Source organism: Barbus barbus (assembly GCF_936440315.1).
Source record: "Barbus barbus genome assembly, chromosome: 31".
Taxonomy (NCBI): Eukaryota; Metazoa; Chordata; class Actinopteri; order Cypriniformes; family Cyprinidae; genus Barbus; species Barbus barbus.
The window spans coordinates 23,428,991-23,449,972 of record NC_136759.1 but is presented as its reverse complement, the minus strand read 5'-3'; the positions used below and the strand labels follow the sequence as shown (position 1 = coordinate 23,449,972).

The 20,982-nt window shown below is 39.0% G+C and overlaps 1 protein-coding gene across 3 annotated transcripts in view; it reads right to left on the bottom strand.

The window, feature by feature from the left end:
• LOC306851676 (E3 ubiquitin-protein ligase RNF14-like) overlaps positions 1 to 20,982 on the bottom strand; it is a 56,334-nt gene that overhangs the window by 31,811 nt on the left and 3,541 nt on the right. For all 3 annotated transcript variants that reach the window (XM_079388105.1, XM_079388106.1, XM_079388104.1), the window contains one exon: positions 7,091 to 7,254. In XM_079388105.1, the coding sequence (XP_079244231.1) occupies positions 7,091 to 7,241 (151 nt within the window). In that variant the 5' untranslated portion in view covers positions 7,242 to 7,254. The remainder of the gene's footprint in view (positions 1 to 7,090; positions 7,255 to 20,982) is intronic.

Sequence of the window (20,982 nt, the reverse complement as noted above, 5' to 3'; positions counted from 1 at the left end):
CTGAAGCAGACTGAACCTGACTCACCAGTTGTTTTGAGATTTAAATATAGTCGATTTATTCACAGTGGAGGAGTGAGTTCCTGAGATTTTATTTACAAATTTATTCTTATTATTGTGTAAAATGCATTTTAAAATACTTATGTAAAATGTATTCTTATTATTCCAAGCATATTTTATAATGTATAATCCTATTTATTATTTGATTATTTAAATCACCTGTTTAAAAATAGGAAAAAACGTGTTAGTTGTATATAATTATACGCGATCCGTTTATAATACACATTTTAAATTTGTATTGCATACCTGCTGCTACCATAATAAAGACCCATTTCGAATGTTTACGTGCTTTTCTTCTCTTTCTGCTCTCACTCTGTGGTTGAGCAGTTATGAAGTATTGTTCGTTTATACTTTCCAGCATTTCAGAAATATGTATGCAAATTACACCGAAGTACAACAGTTACCATATGGTGTTCTGTAGTGTTCAAAAAGGGTTTAAATGCTGAATTTTGAATCGATTTCTTCTGGTAAACTTTCTCGTAAAATTAAATTACCACACGACCTTGGTGTTTGTTAACAAACAGTAGGTAATTCGGCCGGGGATTTTTACAGGGATGGTGAGAGAAAAACACAGACGCCCTGGATTCGGACAGCAATTAAATCACCAACTACCCCCTGTATATGGTGAAAATCATTTATGTCCCCCTGAGAAACAATTACCGTCCGAATCGGGCTAATGAGTTTACTAGAAGAAATCGATTCAAAATTCAGCGTTTAAACCCCTTTTTGAACACTCCCGAACACTGTACGGTAGCTGTTGTACTTCGGTGTAATTTGCATAGCTACATATTTTTTTCTGAAATACTGGAAAGTATTTAAAAGAACAATACTTCATAACTGCTCCACCACAGCGAGTGAGAGGAGAAAGAGAAGAAAAGCACGTAAACATTCAAAGTGGGTCTTTATTATGGCAGCAGCAGGTATGCAATACAATTTTAAAATGTGTATTATAAACGGATATCGCGTATAATTATATACAACTATAGCGTATTTTCCTATTTTTAAACAGGAGATTCAAATAATCAAATAATAAATAAGATTATACATTATTAAATATGCTTGGAATAATAAGAATACATTTTACATAAGTATTTTTAAATACATTTTACACAATAATAAGAATACATTTGTAAATAAAATTAATTTTATTTACAGCACACAATCATGTGACTGGCCACGTGAGCAGCGTGCGTTCTCTGGTTCGCAGGATCACAGAACTCGCTCCTCCACTGTGAATAAATCGCCATCAGAATCCATGAGTTTTATCACTGAAGTGATATATAAAATTATTTTTACAGACGTCCGTATGAGAAACAATTACTGTCCGAATCGGGCTATAGTGTCTATTGCTGAGTGCAAAATTGAAGTGGTCTGTTTGTTACTAGACTTATTGTCTATATTTCTAACTTGATTAAAATCACCACCTAGTATTATGTTATAATTGCCAATATTTATAATATTATTGCCGATTTCATTAAAGAAATTTGGAGACATCACATTTGGGGCGTAGATATTCAAAATAGTATATTTCTGTCCTTCTAGACAGGGGTCCAGAGCTATCCATCTGCCCTCCTGGTCATTATATGCTTTGTGAACTTTAAAGTCTAAGCCTTTCCTGATCAAAATAGTGACACCTCTACTCCTAGTATTAAATGTGCTCGAGTATACCTGATCAATCCATCCCTGTTTAAATTGATCAGATTCCTCAGCACTGAGGTGGGTTTCTTGCAGCATAGCTATATCAGATTTGTTTTGCTTGAGATATGTGAGAATCTTCTTACGTTTAATTACGTGATTACAACCCGATATATTCCATGAAATGATTTTTGTGAATACCATATCTCTTAGGTATAGATTAAATAGAGATTAAACATTGTTTTCTCTATCAGCATAATTACGCTTACTGTATCCAACTGCAAAGTCTAACCCCAAACTTCCAATATGTACCTAATGTGTAAGCCAAAATCTCAAGACAAAAATGTCAAACCATCAATTAACAAAAGAAAAACTACAAGACCTAACGCCCTCCCCCATCCAACCCTTCCCAATATTAGAAGGCTGCATCCCTTTAACACAATGCTTCCAGTATATTGACTTACTCCTCATGTTAACTCTTTTAACGATTCAATCTCCTGTGGATGTCTCCCGATTTAGATATTTCACATGTATAACAATGAACTTACAAAACATAACTGAAATGAATAAAAGATAGTCTAAAGCATAACGTTATCCAGTTCAAATTACACTTGTTGTGAATAAAGTATATAGCCTTTAGCTATAGGCAAGAAGAAAATAACAAATTCCTTGAATCACAAAATATAGCATCAGAATCAGAATGAGCTTTTATTGCCAGGTATGTTTACACATACAAGGAATTTGTTTTCGTGACAGAAGCTTCCACAGTGCAACAGAATGACAGTAACAGAACAAAAAACACAGATAATAAAAAGAAGAATAAAAAAATAGAACAAGTAAATAAGGAATAACAATATACAAATTGACAATTGTATGTACAGGTATATTATAATAGACAATTTTGTATGTACAGGTATATTATGTGCAAATTGAAATGTAGACTAAGTATGTGTGTTAGATAAATGAGTGTATAAGTGTATAAATAGTGTGTGTTCCACAATTACTATCAGGTGTTCATGAGATGGATTGCCTGAGGGAAGAAACTGTTTCTGTGCTTGGCCATTCTGGTGCTCAGAGCTCTGTAGCATTGACCAGATGGCAACAGTTCAAAGAGGGAGTGTGCTGGATGTGAGGGGTCCAGAGTGATTTTGACAGCCCTTTTGCTCACTCTGGATGAGTACAGTTCTTGGAGAGTGGGGAGGGTTGTACCAATGATTCGCTCAGCAGTCCGGACTACCCTCTGTAGCCTTCTGAGGTCAGATTTGGTAGCTGAGCTGAACCAGACAGTTATTGAAGTGCAGAGTACGGATTCAATGATGGTGGAGTAGAACTGTTTCAGCAGCTCCTGTGGCATGTTGAACTTCCTCAGCTGGCGAAGGAAGTACAACCTCTGCTGGGCCTTTTTAACAATGGAGTCTATGTGATTGTCCCACTTCAGGTCCTGGGAGATGGTGGTGCCCAGGAACGTGAATGTCTCCACGGCAGTCACAGTGCTGTTCATGATGGCGAGTGGGGGGAGTGCAGGGGGGTTTCTCCTGAAGTCCATTATCATCTCCACAGTTTTGAGCATGTTGAGCTCCAGGTTGTTAAGATGGCACCAAACAGCCACCTCCTGTCTGTAAGCAGACTCGTCACCGTCCTGAATGAGGCCGATCAGTGTGGTGTTGTCTGCAAACTTCAGGAGCTTGACAGAGGGGTCTTTAGATGTGCAGTCGTTGGTGTAGAGGGAGAAGAGCAGTGGGGAGAGAACACAGCCTTGAGGAGCTCCAGTGCTGATGGTCCGGGTGCTGGATTTGTATTTTGCCAGACTTGCTAGCTGCTGCCTGTCTGTCAGGAAGCAGGTGATCCACTGACAGACAGAGGTGGGTACGGAGAGCTGAGTTAATTTGGGCAGGAGGAGGTTTGGAATGATAGTGTTAAAGGCCGAGCTGAAATCCACAAACAGGATCCTCACATAAGTCCCTGGTCTGTCTAGATGTTGCAGAACATAATGCAATCCCATGTTGACTGCATCGTCCACAGACCTGTTTGCCCTGTAGGCAAAATGAAGTAAGGGTCCAGTAATGTCCTTCAGGTGGGCCAGCACCAGTTTTTCAAAAGACTTCATGACCACAGACGTTAGAGCCACAGGCCTATAGTCATTTAGTCCTGTAATTTTGGATTTCTTTGGGATGGGGATGATGGTGGAGCGTTTGAAGCATGAAGGGACTTTGCACAGCTCCAGTGATCTGTTGAAGATCTGTGTGAAGATGGGGGCCAGCTGGTCAGCACAGGATTTCAGACAGACTGGTGTAACGCAATCTGGGCCTGGTGCTTTTTTCCTTTTCTACTTCCGGAAGACCTGGCACACCTCGTCTTTGCTGATCTGAATTGGTTGCAGATCTGAATTCACTGGTGTGGGAGTGAGGGGGGGTTGCTAGAGGTTAATGGTTGTGTAGAGAGGTGTTCAGGCCGGGTGTGGGGTGTTTTTCAAACCTGTAGTAGAACTCATTCAGATCATCTGCCAGTTGTTGATTCTCCACAGTGCTGGGGGATGGTATCTTGTAGTTGGTGATTACTTTCAGACCTTTCCACACTGATGCTGAGTCACTGGAAGAGAATCGAATCCTTATGTTTTGAGCTGATGGGAGTTGATGATATATTCCGCCACCACAAGACATTCAAAGACACCAATAATGATTTCTGTTGTTGTTAGTCGACTCTGGAAAGAATTTACCGTGTTGTGCAAGGCATCCACCGACGTTTTCAGAGGTTTGACTGAATTAAGTATCAGGGCAGCCATGTCCTCCTTCAGGACTTCTCGTTGCTTGGCTAGTTCAGAAACAAGTTGTGTCATTGACGAGAAATCATCGACCATTTCCTCCGCAACTTGATTTTCCTCTTGAGACGATGTCGCCACCATGCTAATAATTTACTAGCTACGCTAGCCTTTTTAGACTGCACTGCACCGTTTTTTTGTTTAGTGTTACTCATTGTGCACAGGTTAATTTGGAACCCCTTCTTTATTCGTTTAATCATATTTACACCGTCTTATAACATAAAATTAACTGCAAAAGGTAAAGTGAAATGATCGGGAGACTATCCATTCTGCTGCCTATCCCTTACATGGTCACACCAGAAGTCCAATTAAACAGATTTAATATAACAACAAATTAATTTGCAATTTAAAAACATAATGATACTATGTATTAATCAATATTATATAAAAGAAAATCTATTAAATATTATTTTAATAATTTAAATAGCATTTATGCTGATAAGGATAAGGTTTTTGGCCTGTCCCTCACTATGATTTTTCTTTTTCAGCAGGACTTTTAATTTGCAAAATGATATAACAATCACATTTGCATATTGTTTTAAATATAGTCTTATTGTTAAGCAATGTTTTTGGCACAAGTGCATTTTTTCTCTTAAAAAAAAGAAAAAAAGGAAAAAGATAATAAAATCTTTTTATTTTGATTTCTTTCCCCTGATTTCATGTCAGCACTGTTACCCTCATCAAAAAACCCTTGTAAAATAATGTACATTCAAGTGACATCACTTCTAGGAGGTTACATAATCTCTCAACCAGGATTCCTACACTTAAAACACAAGCATGTGTCTCTCTCACTTCTATAATGTTCTATTTTAGATGATTTATGAGGCTTGAGTGTGGAAGGGGGGGGGGGGCGTTACATCATGCAGTGTCAATATTTTAAAAAATACAATTTTAAAAAGGTAAATTTAAACAATTATATATTACATTTAATATAATCAATATCTACAAGTAAAGTATTTTAAGTGTCCAACATGTGCTTTTGTGAAATTGACTGTTAGCTAGAAATTAGCAAATTAGTTTGAAATTGTCAAACCTCTTACTGTTATCCCGGTTACTTTTTAGGGTAACAGGTTTTGGCATTTGAGTAACAGTGATGACATAGATTAGGTGTCACTCTGTTTTTAAAGATTGTCTATGTAAAATGCAAACATTTAAAAATGTCTCCCTGGGTGTAATTTGAACTAATGCCTATATCATTCAGTGGCATATGAGCATGAGTTACATTTTAGTTAGTGATATTGTTACTATTACTGTTGTTGTTAATGACCAGGATAGGATGATCAGTCTCAATAAAACTTTTTTTTTTTTTTTTAACTCATTGTCAATAATCAATTTTCGATTACAAACAAGAGCAGCATCAGGTCTCAATCATCAAGATCTGGTCATCTTCTTTAATAATTAAACCAGATCAGTATATTTGAAGTGCTGTGAGGGGACACAGACAAACACATGGGCACATTATCTAATTACAATACCCTTAAAACATAGAAAATGTAATGTGCTAAATAAACAATGAACTGTCTTAAACTGAAAAAAATGACTGTTTACTTTTGCTATACAACTATGCTAAGTAAGTGCAACTCAATATAATGCCATTTAAAATGGTAAAACTGTAAAGTATTATGTAAACATACGTACAGTGTGCTGAAGAATGTGTGTCCTGTCATCCCTGTTACTCTGGTTAGTCATGTGATTATGACGTCAATCCTGTTACTGTCATTATTTTCATAAAAATTGTAAAAAATTATATTTGATACAGCCTTCCAGGTTTTACCACTGTAACTTTAACTATATTTCATTTTGGACAAAGCCCTTTTTACTGTCTCTCTTGTAAAAAAATATACATATTTTTACTAATTGACATGGTCATCCTCCAAAATTAGGATGTTCTTGGTCATCTGAATGACAAAAAATAAAATAAAAATCAAATGATCTCAATGAAAAGAGGGACTAAAATGCTGCTCATATATGTGAAAACTGTGAAAACTTCTCATTAAACTATAGTATCTAGTAACGCTTGTGTTGGTAACGGATGACAAAAATAACAATACATGAGTTAGAAAAATAGGCATAAAATAATAAATTACGTAGCCTGAGATGGCACAATACAATTTCTTGTCATTTAAAGGTGTCTTCATTTCATGGATTTAAAAAATGTTGATTAAACTTTTTTTTTTTTTTTCAAGTAGAAAAGGCACCGATTTCGTGGAATGACCCATATAGATTCAGTGGAGCACTGGCTGTTGTCAGAAATCTCACTGGATTACTACAATTAATGGCAAAATAAATGTTTGGAAATGTAAATTGATATTTCCTACTGACTTACTACAGCAAAAGATATAAATAACTGACTTAAAACCATTTTGTAGCTGGTGAAAATATTAGTGTTCTAATAATTTTGGCCACCACTGTGTGTGTGTGTGGGTGTATTTCACTTTCGGTCTTGTTTGACCTTGATATGTTTATCATAGTTCAAAGTACAATATTCATAGTGTATCAATATCAATGTTCCTAATTCACAAACAAAGTATAACATGAAAATCACAGTACATTTTGACCAAATCCTGCATAAAATCTCACCCTTGACTAGCAGTCTGAAGTTAGGAGGAAGCTCAAGACACAGATGGATCTTGCCCTTCTGCCTTGATTCTGTCATGCAAAACTCCTCTTCATCATATATGCTTGCTAGAGCCAGCAGTTCATCTGATTGTGCTTCCTGGTTGGTTGACATTTTTTGAATATTCCTGAAATCAATATAAAACCAATTACTGTAAAATGTCAAGAACGCTAAGTAGTTCTTAAAGTCAAAATAAATCAGTGTTTGCATTTACCTTCTGTAATGTAATATTCACAAGTGAAACGGTATAGTAACTGAGAAAATGTGTATTGGGACTTTATTTGACCCATAAATGGAAATGAACTGGATAAAAAAAGTGGTATCCATTGAAAAAAAAAAAAAAAACAGAAAAAGAGGGCACTGAGAAAATAAGAGGGCGCATATAAGTAGCTGGTGGAGGTGCTCACCAGGGTCATGGCCAAGCTCATCCTTGATTGGCCATTGGCAAATTAGGAAATGGCTTGCAGCATACTAGATGAAAGCTTTCTGCCAGGTTGACTGCAACCACCTCGCAGCAGGCTTCCATTTCTGCCTGATCTCCACACGGAGGTGTCGTTTCGCATTGTTACCCCTGATGCTTTTAATTATTCAAATGTACAGGGATTGAGTGAGTACTGGTACAAGACTATGCCCAGGGTTAAAGAGACTTTGGCTATCTATGCCCTGGTTCGGTATCATCTTTTAAGACTCTAGCATTGCTCTCCAAGGCCTCGAGGGTAACATCTGGCTTGGTGGGCAAAGATTGCACAGTGGCAGGTAAAGCTCCCTGCAAACCACAGCATTCCAGAGATACATCCCTCACAGCATCCTGGGCCCAAGGGATTCTTTTGCTTAACCTCCATAACCCAGCTCAAGGAGAGAGAAGCAGAAGGAGAGTGTTGCCTCCCATGCCCCACTCTGATTTGTTGGGGGTTGAGGAGGCTCAGAAAACCTCAACCAAGGGTGGATCTGAGGGGTGTCATCTGGGCCCAAAAAGTAGTGGCACTGATGTCTGTGAGCTCAAGGCTTGCTAGCCGGCAACAATTTTCCCTCTTACTCTCCACTCAGCTTCAGCACTGCTGAACTGTGACTCTTGCCCCTTCCTTTCTTCAAGGGTACTGGGGTGCAAGAGGTTGTTAGGGCCATTGGCCCATTTCATTCTTGTATGTTGACATGTTGTTTTTAAAATGAGTAAAAGAAAATGAGACAGGCTTTGACAATAAAAAGTTTTGTGAACGCAGTCGGCTTCCTTCAGAGATACAGTGATATTAAAACACGATTTTGAAACGTGCAGTGCTCATGTTTATTCAACAAAGTGAAAGCCTTTTTTGAAAATCAAAGTTTTGATATTGTGGAGGGCCGCCACAAATATATCAATTTATGGGAAACATTGCATCCCACTGCATAACAACCTGAGCCCAACTTCAGTCTACTCATCACCTTAACTTTAACTGCATTTGTAGTCAGTGCCACTAGCCAGACCGATAAACAAACAGACCGGAAGTTAACTTCAGGCCAGGCGTGTGCACCCGATGAAACATCTATAAGCGCAGTGCTTTACTTTGTTTACAGCGGTAATCAAGGAAACACTATAATGCTGCTGTTCCATAAGTGCCAACTGCTGTCAGAGAATGAATTTGAATGTATTTTATGTAGCATAATTTCAAAAAGATTGTCATTCCATTCTGTTTTTGCTTTAAATCTTGAAATTATATAATCTAAAAATTATATAATTGCCAAAAATAATTGCACATCCAACATCTGTGTAGCATCTTTGGATTGTATCTGCGAATTTGCTTGTAAAAAAAAAATTAAAATAATAAATATTTTAAAAAAGCCTAGAAAAATCATGATTGGTGCATCACTAATTAAAATGCTAAATAAAGGTCTCAAATTGGAAGTATTTTTCTATCAATTCTTCAATAGGTAGATCTTGTCTTTCATAAAGGCAGAGGTCAGGAATCATCATGAGCTTAAAAAGGTTGGTGACCACTGGTCTAGAGGATACATATTTATCTGTTGAAATTGTCCAGGCTGCCTCTAATGGAGTTTTTCGGTCAGCCTAGCCTTGTCGCCTCCCTGGCCAGAAATGTATGGATCTTTGAAACCCCCCACACCCATCCTAACTATCTCTCTACACAACCGTTAGCACCTCCAGCAACCCCCCTCTCCCCTACTCCTGGACTTCAGATCAGTGAAGAAGATGTGCGCCAGGTCTTCAGGAAGAACAAGAGAAGGAAGGCACCAGGCCCAGATGGTGTGACACCAGCCTGCTTGAAATCCTGTGCTGACCAGCTGGCTCCCATTTTCACACAGATCTTCAATAGATCTTTGGAGTTGTGTTAAGTAGGGTTGTGTCACCTTGACTGATTTTAGACTGATAACTTCTGCGCCGATGCAGCAAACTTGTCACAGTAAGACGCGCGGTCCTAATAGCGATGTATGACTGCTACTGTATCCGAATATATGAACTAGCTGTTTTAAATATTTTTATATTTAACATGTTAGTTTTCAGTATGTTTGAAAATATACAGTATTATTTTGGTTATTGGTGCTTCCAGGTGCTCTCTCTCTCTGTCTCACGCACGCACGGTTTAAAATCACCAAATAGTTATGAAATAGCATATGACAAATACAGAGAGTCTCTCTCTTGCCCCTACCCACCCATGCACGATAATATTGTGTATTGGTGATCTCACAGGCTGGCGATATGACGATATGAAAAATGACCATATCGCCCAACACTAGTGTGAAGTCCCTTCCTGCTTCAAACGCTCCACCATCATCCCCGTTCCAAAGAAACCCAAGATAACAGGACTTGACTACAGGCCTGTGGCTCTAACATCTGTCGTCATGAAGTAATTTGAAAAACTGGTTCTGGTTTATCTGAAGGACATCACTGGACCATTACTGGACCCCCTGCAGTTTGCTTACTGAGCTAACAGGTCCGTAGACGATGCAGTCAACGTGGGACTGCATTACATCCTGCAACACCTGGACAAATCAGGGACTTATGTGAGGATCCGGCCTTCAACACCATCATCTCTACACTCCTCCAGACCAAACTAACCCATCTCTCTGTCCCTAGCTCTATCTGTCAGTGGATCACCAGCTTTCTGACAGATAGGCAGCTGCACCAACACTGGTGCCCCTCAGGGCTGTGTTGTCTCCCCACTGCTCTTCTCCCTGTACACCAATGACTGCACTTCTAAAGATCCCTCTGTCAAGCCCCTGAAGTTTGCAGATGACACCACATCATCGGCCTCATCCAGGACAGCGACGAGTCTGCTTACAGACAGGAGTTTGAGCAGCTGACTGTCTGGTGCAGTCTTAACAACCTAGAGCTCAACACACTCAAAACAGTGGAGATGATCGTGGACTTCAGGAGAAAACCCCCTGCACTCTCCCCACTCACCATCATAGACAGCACTGTGACTGCAGTGGAGACAGTTGGATCCATCATCTCTCAGGACCTGAATTAGGACACTCCCATCAACTCCATTGTAAAAAAAAAAGCCCAATAAAGGTTGTACTTCCTTCACCAGCTGAGGAAGTTTAACCTTCCGCAGGAGCTGCTAAAACAGTTCTACTCAGCCATCATCGAGTCTGTCATGTGCACTTCAATAACTGTCTGGTTTGGCTCAGGTCCAAAATCAGGGATCAGAAAACTACAGAGAACAGTTCGGACTGCTGAACGGATTATTGGTACCCAGTGGCGGCATTTCACAAAACCATAGGGTATGGCATGGGGTGTGTGTGTGTGTGTGTGTGGGTGGGGGGGGTGATAAAAAAAAAAAAGATAGAAGGGGAAAAATACAAATTAAACAACACTGCATCATCAGCGTTGGTATTGTATCAGGCTTTACTGATCAGTGTGCACTACATTATATGAAATTCAAGTTCAAATGGAGTTAAGGGTTTTGACCAGCGAATGAAGGAGATGGAGTGTTTTGTCTGTCATTAGAACGGCTATAACTGTTATCTGAGGCAGCAAGTGCATCGCATTATGTTTTCATCAACTTTTGCAGGTTATATAACGTTTATTGTAGCTATATGGGTGCTTAGTTTTTCTTGTTGTTTAATACAATTGGCCAAAATCTCAAATTAAGCACTTATGCACAGGATATTTAAAACGTACAAAAGTATATTTGCTAGACGGCAAACCTACTTCTTCTCCGCTCTTCAAGCACACAAAAACATTATCTGAATAGAGGTGGGGTGAAGTTACGAGGTTTCGCTGAGAGATGATCCAATGGCGTTACGTAGTTTTACTGACAAGCTCTTTGTAATGTATGTGCTACTGGGTATCAGCGTTTTGTGATAAGCCTGTCCTCTAGTGGTCACATATATAGTGATGTATTGGCATACTAATCAGAGTTAACAACAGTTCAGTAAAGACAACGTGCATTAACACGACACCATTGTCTGCTGTGTATCATTCATCTGACAGCATACACAACAAAATTGGCGACGAGGTCTGCACAAGTTACAGGACAAAATTGAAGCTGTGTTAAATGCACCACACCCACAGAACGTGTCTCAACTCCGATCATATCTTGGACTTGTGAACTATTACCACAAATTTCTTCCAAACCTCTCCACTGTACTACATCCTTTGAACGCACTGTTGCAAACAAGGAGACAGTAGAAATGGTCAGACAGCTGTGAGCAAGCTTTCCAAAAGACAAAAGGCTCATAACATCTGATGTAGCGCTGACACACTTCAACCCATCTATGCCCATCAGGCTGGCGTGTGATGCATCACCATATGGAATTGGCGCAGTGCTGTCACACAAGTTTCCAGATGGCACTGAAAAACTGATAGCCTTCGAATCTAAATCACTAACGACAGCAGAACGTAACTATGCCCAAATAGACCGTGAAGCACTTAGTCTCATGTGGCATGTAAAAAAATTCCACCATTATCTGTATGGTCAACGGTTTACCCTGATCACAGATCATCAGCCCTTGGTCTCAATCTTCAACGTTCGGAACGGTGTCTCAGCGATGGCCTCGGCACGGCTGCAGTGTTGGTCACTCTTCTTAGGTGCTCACCAATATGATATTAAGTACAAAGGCACCAAACTGCGGTAACGCAGACGGCTTGTCGCGTCTTCCACTGAAGTTGACTATAGAGTCAAAGGCAATGGATCCAGCTGATGTGTTTCACACCTCAATCATGAGTCAGTTTCCAGTGACGGATGCCACTATTCAGAGAGAAACCTGTAATGACCCAACATTATCTAAGGTCTATGATATCACAGTACACGGATGGCCGACACATGGCAATTCATTGTATCCAGTATTCTCGGCGAGGAGAGAACAGCTTTCTGTGCATCAACGAACTCTAATGTGTGGATTATGAGTCATCATTCCCTCCAAATTGCGCTGTAAGATGTTGGACACACTGCATGAAGGACATTTGGGCACAGTAAAAATGAAGAACCTTGCCCGCAGTTATTTGTGGTGGCCTAGAATCGACAAGTAGATTGAGGATCTGGCAAAGGCTTGTCCAGGATGTCAAAGGACACAGAACTCTCCACCATTAGCTCCCTTGCACCCCTGGGAATGGCCATCAACATTGTGTCAAAGAGTGCATGTCGACTTTGCTGGACCATTCAAGGACTCCATGTTCTTGATCGCCGTGGATGCGCATTCTAAGTGGCCTGAAGTTGTTCAAATGAAATTGACCACATCCGAAAAGACTGTTTCTGTACTAAGAACAATATTCTCCAGGAACGGGCTGCCAGAACAGATATGCACGGATAATGGACGACAGTTCGTCTCAGACCAGTTTCAGAAATTCATGAAGCTGAATGGAGTCAAGCACATTACTTCCGCACCATACCATCCTGCCACTAATGGCTCGGCAGAAAGGTTTGTACAAACCTTCAAAAAAGCAATAAAAGCAATGGACAATGACAACATCTCACTCCAACACAAAATAGACAACTTCCTTTTCATGTACAGAAATGCCACAAACTCCACGACTGGTCAAACACCAGCGATGATGTTCCTCAAGAGAAATCTCGCTTGGATCTCATCAAACCTGATGTTCGACATGATATGGAAAACAAACAATTTGGGCACATGAAGGACAGATCAACCAGAAATTTCCAAGTAGGACAAGAGGTCTTAGCTCGCGACTACAGACTGGAAAAGTGGCAACCAGGTACCATCACCACCAGAACTGGACCCTTGACGTACACAGTAAAGGTTGGAGATAACACATGGAGACGCCATGCAGATCAGCTGGTGGATCGTCAGACAAAATCCTCACCGTTATCTGTTCACCTGATTCACCTGACAATGTCCCTGATTCAAATGACAAGGACAATGATGCTGTTGAGATTGCCCTTCCTACCTCAGTTAACGTGAACGATTCTTAACTGCACAATGATAAACCAGATGTGAAGATTCCAGTTACACCTGAACCTCACACAGGTTCACAGAGATGTTATCCTGAGAGACGTAGAAAACCTCCCCAAAGGCTTGATTTGTAGTTTTGTTGTAGTTAGCAACATTGTTCAGGTTAACTATAAATGTTATGGAGTAAGTTATAGTTATGCATTTCTTATTTCCTAGTATGATTAATCCAGGGGGGAAGGAAAGTGTAATGTATGTGCTATTGGGTAGCAGTGTTTTGTGATAAGCCTGCCCTCTAGTGGTGGCATATATATATATATATATATATATATTAGGGCCGGGACTTTAACGCGTTAATTTAGATTAATTAATTACACAAAAATAACGCGTTAAATTTTTTTAACGCATTTTAATCGCACTTATTTTTGCACCGCGGAACGTTTCTCACTGGATGAGTTTCAGCGGACCGATTATACTGGAGCACCAACTAGCGTTCTAGGCAAGAACGCAAAGAACGGACTTGCGTTCTCGTGGAGACCGGTCTTGCCAAGCTTCCTTGGAAGAAAGAACTCGGAAGGACGCGAGAACACAGAACGCACACTTATGAGAACTGAGATGTACTGCATTCCTGCTTAACTGACCGCATAGTCTCAGCATAAGAAACGGCCAATGAACAATAAATATTACAAAATGTCATAACTTATTAAAACATTTCATACTATTATAGATATTACTTTCATATAATTGTATTTTTTTATTTTACAGCGTTATATGTTTTACTGTTAAGATTCATTTTAATATGCCAATAAAAATGCAGACTTTCTCCGGGTCTTATAACTTTATTAAAATTAACCAAAACAAAACGAGAAATGTTTACTTTCAACTTGAAGAGCCGTTAAGTATTTGTGAGAGCGACTTTAAAGCTTACAGGCTTCCGTACACCGGCCACCCACAGCGTTTTCTGGTATTTCTAACGGCTCGATTCTCTCAAGTCTGCACTCGATGCATCCTCAGTTTCAAGAACATATCCGGGCACTTTCATGCATCCTCTGTACTTGCGTTCTTGAGAATTGGAACTGAACTTCGACGGTTAATGATGACGTAGAACGAGAACACAAGGACGCAAGATCGCTGAAGAACGCATATTGAGAAACAGCCAAACACAAACCACAGTGAACATGGACAAAGAAGCTGATGAGACCGCTTTGGTTGGCCCTGTGGATGGGAAATTTAAAAATCCATATAAAAAACTTACTTCTCACTGTTCTCAGGTCAAATATTTATATGCGATTAAAATGCGATTAATTTCGATTAATTAATTACAAAGCCTCTAATTAATTAGATTAATTTTTTTAATCGAGTCCCGGCCCTAATATATATATATATATATATATATATATATATATATATATATATATATATATAGTGATGTACTGGCATACTAATCAGTTAACAAAGTGAAAGTGAAGTGACATACGGCCCATACTTGGAATTTGTGCTCTGCATTTAACCCATCCAACGTGCACACACACAGCAGTGAACACACACACAGACACACACTGTGAACTAGTGTTGTCACGATACTGGAATTTCTAACTTCGATACGATACCTTGAAAAATATCGATACTCGATACCATTTTCGATACCACGGTGAAAAAAACTGCCACAATATTAAGGGGGTAATTTTTTTTAATTTAAAGATAAATGTAACAAGTCGAGAACATGCGGTATATTTTACATGAACAAAAAAAATGTCTTGAGGTACTGCATTTGTTGATTTATTTATTAATCTTTTATTAATCTTAGTTAAATGTTAATTGAAACTAACGTTTACTAATACATGTACTAATTAAAATCCAAAGTTCTATTTGTTGATATTCTCATTTGCTTCATAACCAAAATATTTCCAGATATAGGGCCCTATGAAATCCGTTTTATTATTCCCCAAATTCCGTTTTATTTTTTTCTACATTAAATTTTTTCCATTTAAATTTTTCTGGATTCCGTTTTTTTCCGTTTGAATTTTTCTGGACTCTTTTTTTTTAATGGTCAAATTAAATGCTATTAATCTAAAAACATGTCTAATTCATTAAAATCATGAAAATTATACAATTTAACATTTAATTTATTAAAAGTGTAACAAAAATGACACGTTTAGGGCCGTATGAATTTTTTTTTTCTCACCTTATGTTTTATTGTTACCAAATTCTGTGTTTTAGCATGTCTATTATTTGAATGCATAAACAATTTGTATTTATTCTTACAGTAGCCTTATGAAATGTGTTTTCCCCCTCAGAAATTCTGTGTTGTGTATTTAAATTTTACTGGATATCAGATGAAGGCATAAAACAATTTTAATTCATTTATATTTGAATTAATGAAAATTAAACATTTACATTTTTGGCAAATTAAGGAGATTTACTATTAAAATTAAAATATTTTGTGATTATTTCTTTAAAAAAAATTAACAGCAGTAGTAAGTAGTAGTATTATGTACATTCTACTAAATAATAGTAATGTAGCCTATTTCTGGCACACGGTCTTTAATAGGCTAAGTTAAACCGAACTTTTATTTTGACGGGTTGCCGTGAATACTTCTAAAGTTCTGTGTGTGTATGATATGATGCTAGTTTTACTAGTAAAGTGCCTTTCAGATCAGTTCTGGAGATGTTGATGTATTTATGTCCTCATTGAGACGGCAGACGCTGAAATCACCGCGAGCACCACATAAACAAAACCGCACGTGCAGCACATTCACACAGAGACGCGCAGAACATGCAGGATTCATATTTAAATCCACTTTTGCAGCTTAATATTTAAAGATACTAGTCCATATCGCGATTTGATTTAAGTGTAATGACCTACTTTTGATTAATTCATCCAAACTTTGACAAATTCCGTGACATTCCGCGTTAAACTGTAAATTCCATTTTTATGACTGGATTCCGTGCGTGTTCTCTGCATCACGGAGATCATAGATCCTACAGATAGCGCTCCTGCTGTGATCTTTAACAACCAGAGCAGTCATCTTTCTATTCACTTCACTTTTGCTATTTAACCAGAGCGAAGGAGAGGAGTGCAGTCACGTGTGATGCTTGTCCACGCGCCTTTGGAGAGAAGTGAAAGTGACAGCTCGGCTAGTATCGGTGTATCGATACTTCGGGAAATTAATATTGGTACCGTTCAGATATTTCAGTATCGATATTTATCGAAATATCGATATTTTTGACAACACTACTGTGAACACACACCTGGAGCAGTGGGCAGCCATTTATGCTGCAGCGCCTGGGAAGCAGTTGGGGGTTCGGTGCCTTGCTCAAGGGCACCTCAGTTGTGGTATTGAGGGTGGAGAGATCGCTGTACATTCACTCCCCCCCTACAATATTTGCCGGCCCGAGACTCGAACCCTTACGAGTCCGACTCTCTAACCATTAGGCCACTACTTCCATTAGACTTCACGACTTACTGAACAACAGTTCAGTAAAGACAACGTGCGTGACACCATTGTCTGCTGTGTATCATTCATCTGCCAGCATACACAACACTCTTTTTAATGCTTATCATTGGTTAAACATTTTTAAAACCCTCTGATTTAAAATAATAATAACAAATTATAATAGAGATATGAAGTTTGTATAATTTTTCATGGCACACCTGACTGGGCTAAGGTATGGCATACTCTGCCATACGGAAACGCCGCCCCTGTTAGTGCCCCCCTGCCCACCCTTCAAGGACTGTATACATCCAGAGTGAGGAAAAGGGCTCAGAAAATCACTCTGGATCCCTCACATCCAAGACATCCACTTTTAGAACTTTCTCGCCGATGCTATAGAGCCCCAATTACCAGGACAGCCAGGCACAATAACAGTTTCTTCCCCCAGGCAATCCAACTTATGAACAGTTAAATCCCCCCCCCCCCCCCCCATTATGCAATAACAATGTACAATAACCTTATATTTATTTGCTACCACCTCCATCCTAGTACATCCCTGCATCTCCTTCTATTCTATTCTATTCCATTCTATCATCTATAGCACAACTGTACATACAATTTATTTGTTTCAAATTATTTTTCTTTTTAATTTTTGTTTCTTTATATTTTACATATGTATTTTTTATTCTCATCTTATTTTTATTGTCTGTGTGTCGTTGTTGTCTCTGTGAACTGGAAGCTTATGCCACTAAAACAAATTCCTTGTATGCGCAAGCATACTTGGCAATAAAAGCTCTTTCTGATTCTGATCTTCTTAGTAGATCGATCTCCAACTCTGCTTCTGGAGAGCTACTGTCCTGCATACTTCATTTCCAGCTAGTTCAAGTATATTTTACTGCGGTTGGAGCTTAAATCTGCAGGACACCACATCTGCCAATCACATTTTTTCTCAGTAACTTTGATTACAGTTACATTTATTTTGTAATTCAATTACATAACACCATTACATACAGTGCATTCAGAAGTATTCATTCACACTCCCATAGGTTCTTGACTCACAAAGTCTATGTATCTCTGTCTTTCACAGAATGGTTGGACAGGCATTTGGTCAGTATGGTGTAGTGAGTATTAACATTTCCACAATGTCCACATGACGACCTAGCATTGAGTTATATTCAAAAGGGAACGAGCGTTGCATTGTCATACTTCAGGCATGCCTCTTTCATTTCTTAGAAATGGGCATGTTTTCACACATACATCCTTTCATGTACTTAATTATTCATAAAAAAAACAACACACTATAATTGACCAAATTTATATTTTCAAATTCCAGTTACTTTAATAGGTTCCCACTGGAGACTGACTTCATGTGACATTTTGCAAATATTTTATACTCACACAGTACTCAATTACATTTAGACAAACAATTCACAATCATTTCCCTAATTGTTATTTTCACATTTCATAGTTGACTTGTTTCACATTTCAAAGGTGAGATTTTGCAGATAATTTTCTTTCATATGCTTACAGCACTCCACAATTTTAGAAAAAAAAGTTAAATTAAGTAAATGTTACTTTCACGTTTAAATTTTTGCAGTAGGTTTCTAGTAGCCACTCTGACTTACTACATGTGAAGTTTGGCCAATTCTTCCCTTTATACCAATACAAAACTGAATTATTTTACAGAAAACAAAACACCATTATTAATGTATAAATGACCAAAAAGTAAAACTAAAACAACTGAACACAACTACATGTACATCTACGAAGCTACTAAAACAATTTGAATGTGAAAATAACATTTAATTTATAGTGATTTCTTTCACCAAAAAACAGAGTACATAGGCTATGCCTTTCATGAGAGCTATTAGCATGTCCACATCTGTAGTAAGACAGTCTGTCTACAACAAACTTACTACAAACCTTGAAATGTGAAAATAATATATTTTCATTTTTTTATATTTTCATATAGTACTGTATGCACATAAATGGAGGTGATGGAAAATCTCACCTGTAGCAAACCAGCATGTTCACTGGTAACCCATTACAACATTTGAAATATGAAAAAAAAAAATTATAGTATTTTTTTTTCTAGAATAATCCATATACTGTATCTCATCTGTAATAGCTAAGGCAGTATGTCCCCTATAGGTACCTACTACAGCAAATGGAATCTGAAAATAACATTTAAGTGAATTATATTAAATTTGTTTCTGTAGTGAAGTATTAAGCATTATGTAAATTGGGAGTGTGACCACTAGAGGGCGTTCTTTGATAACGGGTAACTTCCAACTGAGAGTCAGCAGAGTTGTCGTTTTGTCCTAGCTAAAACCAGCTTGTGGTTAGAGTGTTCTGCGTCTGTAAAATAAAGAAGCATATATTGCATCCCTCTGCCTCCGTATTCTGCTTCAGAGAATATTACATAATTGGCGACGAGGAATTAAGGAGTCGTGTGTCGGAGGAAATCAGTTTATGTGAATGCTGTTTGGCCTTGTGAAGACCGGTGCTGAAGAGTAAACAGGCCGTTTGCAAGGAGAGAAAATCGTCAATTACCAAGGCAAAATGACTACAATGGTAGGGACGGTGAGTCCTTTTGATGGAACATCACAGTTATGGGATGAATATATCGAAATGTTGGAGTATTTTTTCCAAGCTAATGAAATAGAGGGAGCTGATAAAAAGAAAGCGGTGCTGTTGAGTGGAGTTGGGGTTTCCACATACAGTTTATTAAGAAGTTTGCTCTGCCCTGAGAAGCCAGGAGACAAGTCTTATGATGAACTGGTGACTGTCCTAAAAAGTCATTACAATCCTAGGCCAAGTGAAATTGTTCAAAGATATAAGTTTAACTCACGAACACGGAAAGATGGCGAGTCGGTGGCTGATTATGTGGCAGAATTGAAAAAATTAGCACAGCACTGCGAGTACGGGGCCACACTTCCACAAATGTTGCGGGACAGACTGGTCTGTGGAGTGAATGACGACCGAATGCAGAGACGGCTGCTATCCGAAGCGGAGTTAACTTTTGAGAAGGCACTTACTATCTGCCAGGCAATGGAGTCGGCGAACAAGAACGTGAGAGATTTGCAGGGATTCTTAATGGAGGAGTCAGGACAAAATGTGAGATCATTTAAAGGAGCCACAGCAGTGCATAGAGTTTACTCAGCTGAGAAAAAAAGGCGACAAAAAGACATTGTGTGTTACAGATGCAAAGGACTACATGCACCAGAGGAATGTAAGTTTATGAATGAGCTCTGCCATAAATGTGGAAAACGTGGACACATAAAACGAGCATGCAAAGCAAATCAAACTGCTGTGGGGTGCCAAAGGCCTACATTCAAAGGAAAAAAGTGGAGAGAAAGGTAGAAGGACATATCTCGTTAGAGAGGAGGAAAATAACGAGACGGAGGACACCCTGGATATTAACACAATATATAGTGTATCCGAAGTCCAACATAAAGTGGCCCCTATCACACAGAAAGTGAAGGTAAATGGCATGGAAGTGGACTTTGAAGTCGACACAGGTTGTGGAGTGACAATCATCAGCAAAGAACAATATTCTAAATTGTGGAAACAAACTGACATGCCAGAATGGAGACCCTGCAGTTTAAAACTAAAGACCTACACAGGGGAGAAGATGGAAGTGCTGGGTCAAGCCACAGCAACGGTGGAAATCCAAAATGTAAAGAAAGAAATGACGATCGTCGTGGTAGATGGAGAGGGGCCTAACTTGCTGGGGCGAGGCTGGCTGAAAGACTTCGGGTTGTTGCCCCAGCTGGTGAATCAAGTAAAGGCAGTGCCAACACAGAAGTTAGCAGATGTGCTAGACAGACATGCAGATGTGTTTAAAGAAGAGTTGGGTCAGCTCAAAGGCACCACAGCTAAAATTCATGTCAACCCTGAGGCCCAACCACGATTCTATAAGCCCAGACGAATTCCTTTTGCCGTCAAGCCCTTGGTGGAGGTGGAGCTCCAGAGACTGGTGGAGGAGAAAATCATTGAGCCAGTGCAGTTTGCAGAGTGGGCAGCCCCTATAGTGCCTGTTAAAAAACCAGATGGCTCTATTCGGATTTGTGGAG